Source organism: Rhododendron vialii, chromosome 1a (genome assembly GCF_030253575.1).
Source record: "Rhododendron vialii isolate Sample 1 chromosome 1a, ASM3025357v1".
Classification (NCBI taxonomy): domain Eukaryota; kingdom Viridiplantae; phylum Streptophyta; class Magnoliopsida; order Ericales; family Ericaceae; genus Rhododendron; species Rhododendron vialii.
The window spans coordinates 39497314-39502039 of record NC_080557.1 but is presented as its reverse complement, the minus strand read 5'-3'; the positions used below and the strand labels follow the sequence as shown (position 1 = coordinate 39502039).

Here is a 4726-nt window from a genome sequence, read left to right as displayed (position 1 = left end):
AAAATAAACATGAATAATAGATTCATCTCCTCATTAATAATCCCACCTCATCACCGATCACAATCTTAATCCCACCAAAACGAAATCAGTTACCAAACACGCCCATAAACTCTCTACGCACTTGTACTTAAGTTCTTTTGCATTTCGAATCTGCACGCTTTCGTCACATGTTTAGGCCTTCTCCAATTAAGTTTTCAGTGTCATCCAAGCTACCGATTTAGTATGACATATTTTATTGGAATTTCAATAGCAATCCTCCTATTATTTTCCTTTTCAAACATAAGATGGAGTAGTATTTTATACAAGACAGTAAAAACAAAGTAGTTTTATTGGGATTTTGTTTTGTGGTTTGTCTTAGGCTATATTGAAGCTATAAAAAAGAATTTAATTGAGTTAATTCAATGACCAAAATTAGCCACGTTTTCTGTAAAATAAATTGACTTCTATGTAGTCTCTTCCCTTAGGTTGGACCCATTTTCTTGCCCTTCCCGTGCGTATGAGATGATTAAAATCGTTCACTTTTTAGATGTTGTAAAGAACATTAGTCATATTTAAAATTATATTGATTGGACATCAATAGATAAAATTTAGGAATTCATTTATCTTGTGACAAATGGGATAAATGGGTTCGGATTTGCTTTGTCAAAGTGATTTTTTTCCAAGATAAAGGGTGACATTGTTGTGAAATTAGAAGTCAGTGTTTGGAACTGGAAAAAGTACAATTAAGGGGAGTAATTTGTGAGATAGATCAAGTTCCAGGGTTGTAGCGTGTTCAACCAAAATTAGAAAAAGCAATTAGGGTTTTCTACGGTTTCTTCGTCATCGGCAACAGCCCAACTCGTAAATCGAACAGGTACCGTCCTCTCTCTCTCTCTCTCTCTCTCTCTCTCTTCGTCTATCCCTCTGTTTTCTGATGTGTAATTGGCAATTTAGGCTTCTTCCCTGGGCCGGTCCTGTATGGGTTGTTTCTGTAGTTACGTTGAAGTCTATTGTGGCGGGGAGCTCTACTTTCACTCATAGCTAGCATCTCTGAACCTGAATGAAACTAGGGTTTGTAGTTTTATCCTTGAAATGGGATGTAAATTTATTAAGTTCTTGGCCGAAAAATCCTCCATCGGGACAGGACTTTCCTTGATATGTAGAAGAATTAATGAAAGCACCCCGTTGTTATGCTCTAGAAAGTTATAGAACTTCAAATCATTTTGCCCAACCCATATGAGGAAAATACTTGGTGCTATGCTGGCTGAAAGAAGCATGAGGATGAGCTGTTCATCATTTGAATTACTGCTATCTGAATTTTGGACTATGCTATTTTGTTGCGTTTCTATTTCGCACAGCTTTCTCAATTGCTGTTTTATCATTTAGAAAGTTGATAAGCATTTTAGGACTGGGATAGCCAAGTGAATCTGTTTCTAAATTATTGATGCAGTGATTGCTCAAATTTGGTGAATTTTGTATCTGTCGATGTCAATTGTCATGATTATTATTATTAGGGAAAGAATTGGTTGTCGTTGGGATTATTTTAGTCTGGTACTCTGTTATAACTTATTTGTTGTGGTAATTTTACTCAAGTTTCCGGAGCTAGCGATGGAAGAACGGATAGTTTCTTGACAAATATAAGTGCTCGGTTAATGTAAATTATATGCTGTTTGGAGCAATGGAGAGAGTGGCCTTCAATTTTCAGTATTGCTTGCCTATGAAATTGCCAAACTGTACCTTAACTGTCTTTATTAGTTGGCGAATTTATCGGGTGTTAACATTGCCTTTTGAATTTGATGGAAACACATGAACCTCAAAATATTTGAGAAATCCAAAAAGCTGCAATTTTTCGTTCTCTTCTCTATCTTGACCTTCTTAATACACGTTTTTGAAGTCCTTATACAAAGGATAGGTTGGTTAACCCCTTTAACCAAAGTGATATAATCTACTTGCAAGAGAGACCCATGCTCTCACAAGACTAGGATAAGCAGAGGTGGCTGGATCCACCTTCATTCTGTACAGTAGTTGTTCCCAGTCATTGGCTCCCCCACACCAGAGCGTTGAATTTTTACTGCATCCAATTTTGACACCACTTTCATGGTCGAGGGCCCTATGTTTAGAAACGTTAACAAGCTAGTCATGATTTCTGTGATTGTTGATGATGGTAAATGGTTTATGTTGTCCTTGCTTTACTTTTGATTCTTTCTAGCAGTAATTTCTTATGAATATTTCCTTGCACTTTAATCTATTTGTATAGTTGGTCACTGTGTTGTGGCCGTAATGGGATATCTTTCTTTTTTCTGAATTTCTAATGTTTATGGCTTTTTCTTATTGTTTCATTTTGAGCCTTACGAGGACTTTATTGAGAACTAACTAACGTGGGTATGGTAATCCTTTTACCTAATTTATACTGTCTCTTGCAGGAAATAGAGGTTTTTTTAACCCACAACCACCATGAGATTGGAGAAGTGTTGGTTCTGCTCCTCTACTGTGTATCCTGGACATGGTATTCAGTTTGTTAGGAATGATGCAAAGGTAGCTTTGTGTGACACTTTGTCCTACTATTCTCGTTCTTTGGGTATATGATTGCAGTAAATGTGTTCCATAGTTACTATTGTGTGATCAAACAAGGAAATTATTGTCTGGAAACCAATTCTTATGTAGAACTATGAACTTCTGCAATTTAAACAAACCTGACCAAGCTGGCTTTTCAATTCAGGGCTGTATTGAAAGTTTGTTTACATGGTTATGTCTACTTAGGGGTTTCAGCAAGTGAGTGCTTTCATTGCTCAATGTGCACCATGTGCACACGTGAATGATTGGTTGAAGGGTTGTCTAAATTACTTTTTTGTCTCATTTTATCTGAGCTCAAGTTACTCAGAACTGGCTTCCACACTGGCTTAAAATGCTTCCTATGGACTATTCGGGGCTTAATAGTTGTTCCTATTTGCATTTACAGTTGGTGACATTCTAGAGTACTATGTCTTATTTGGGAGCTATCTCATGACATGTTAATGTTATGGACAACGCAATTATAATAATCAGTGTTAGTGTCAATGGTCAGGTGTTAATATTGCTTATTGACTTAAGACTGCTGACACTTCGAAATACAGATATTCCGGTTTTGTCGGTCAAAATGTCACAAGAACTTTAAAATGAAGAGGAATCCGCGTAAGGTTAAATGGACCAAGGCTTATCGGAGACTGCATGGAAAGGATATGACACAGGTAAAGAAGTTTGATACAATTTTATCTACAGGCCTTCCCTCCGTCTCCATTCTTACCTGATGTAAATTATGGTGATAGTGATTTTTTTCTCTTTCCTATTCTACTTGGAAGGATTCAACTTTTGAGTTTGAGAGGAAACGAAATAGGCCGGAGCGATACGATAGGAATCTCGCTGAGAACACTCTGAAGGCCATCAAGAAGATTGTCAAAGTCAGAAGTGAAAGGGAGGCCAGACACCATACTAGGAGGTTTTCTTCCTTCCTCTTGTCATTTCTCCTTAAAAGTACATAAAGTGGTTTCGTTCTTTTGTGTTAATTGTTTTACTACATCTCTGCTTAAATATCTACATGAAAATATGGACAGGATGAAAGGAAAGAGAGCCAAGGAGCAGAACGAAGCATCAAAGGAGCTGGAGCAGAGCATCCACATGGTCAAGGCTCCTCCATCCCTCCTAAAAGAGGCTCCTCTTACTTTACCAAAGATCAAAGTCAAGGTTTCTCAGCAGCAGTCCGAGGAAAATCGCATGGAGGAGTAATCTTGTTAGCATGGGTTGCTGTTCCTCAAATTTTGTGTTTGTTTTTTGGTTGTATTCAACCCCGAATTTCCTGACTAAGTAGTTACTGATAGTTTCCAGCGGATGGAGTGGCTGTGTTTTTGTTTGTACTTGGGATCTAAACAGGATTTTGAAGATTATATTGCAAGGTTGGGAATGCTGTGTTATTCTTCTTGAGATTTCTGATTTGATTTCGAGACTTCCAAGGTTGTTGATTCTAACCATTCCAGCATATTTAAGAAGTCTTTTACATGGATTAGAATCCTCTTATGTGATGATTTCTCTTATGATTTCAGCTTAGTGATACTTCATGGGACACATTATATCCTGGTCTTATCTTACGATACGAACTGTTCGTCTTGTTGAGTACGTAATGCCCGTTTATGGTTGATCAAAAGCCAGTATGAATGAATATCATCAATGAAAAAGAAGACGTTTGCTTTAAAGTTCTCTAAATTAACGTTTGCTTTGAAGTTCTCAAAATTAATACTAACTGCTTGTCCTAAAATGAGAATTTGCATTCCAGTGGGAGTTGGGGCAAATAATGTTCAACTCATGGAGAGGTTTTTACGGAATTGCATAAATATGGAATGGAGGGGAAAAAAATTTCCCATACATGAAACGGAGGAAAAAAAATTCCCAAAACATGGAGTTGGTTTGTAGTTGAATCTGGGTTTGAACCTAAGTTGTCTATTCTATAGACCTAAGTTGCCCCTTCTATTAACCTAAGTTGCTTCTTCTATGGACTTAAGTTGTACCTTATTTTTTCTAAGAAAAGCAGTTAGTGAAGCAAATTGGTAGCTAGTAACATAACTTCTTCACATTTTCAAGTAAAACCAAACAAGAAATTTCAAGTAGTAATTTCTAAAATCTAAAAGCTCAAGTATAAAGTGGATGCTAGAAAACATATACCTTATTTTCTCTATCATTTCTCTTCCTAAAAGATTACCCAAAAGACACTAATATT

General features: G+C 36.8%; 1 protein-coding gene across 3 annotated transcripts; it reads left to right on the top strand.

The window, feature by feature from the left end:
* Nucleotides 1–706: 706 nt before the first annotated feature.
* On the top strand, nt 707–3936 carry LOC131331432 (probable ribosome biogenesis protein RLP24). 3 transcript variants are annotated; one of them, XM_058365563.1, is made up of 6 exons: nt 707–853; nt 1124–1265; nt 2403–2514; nt 3093–3206; nt 3318–3454; nt 3570–3936. In XM_058365563.1, the coding sequence occupies exons 3-6, from the start codon at nt 2434–2436 to the stop codon at nt 3739–3741; spliced, it is 504 nt and encodes a 167-aa protein (XP_058221546.1). In that variant the 5' UTR covers nt 707–853; nt 1124–1265; nt 2403–2433; the 3' UTR covers nt 3742–3936. The 3 variants fall into 3 exon arrangements, with proteins under 3 accessions (XP_058221546.1, XP_058221386.1, XP_058221469.1); XM_058365403.1 differs by lacking the exon at nt 1124–1265 and having other exon boundaries at nt 726–853; XM_058365486.1 differs by lacking the exons at nt 707–853; nt 1124–1265 and adding an exon at nt 939–1050.
* Nucleotides 3937–4726: the final 790 nt, after the last annotated feature.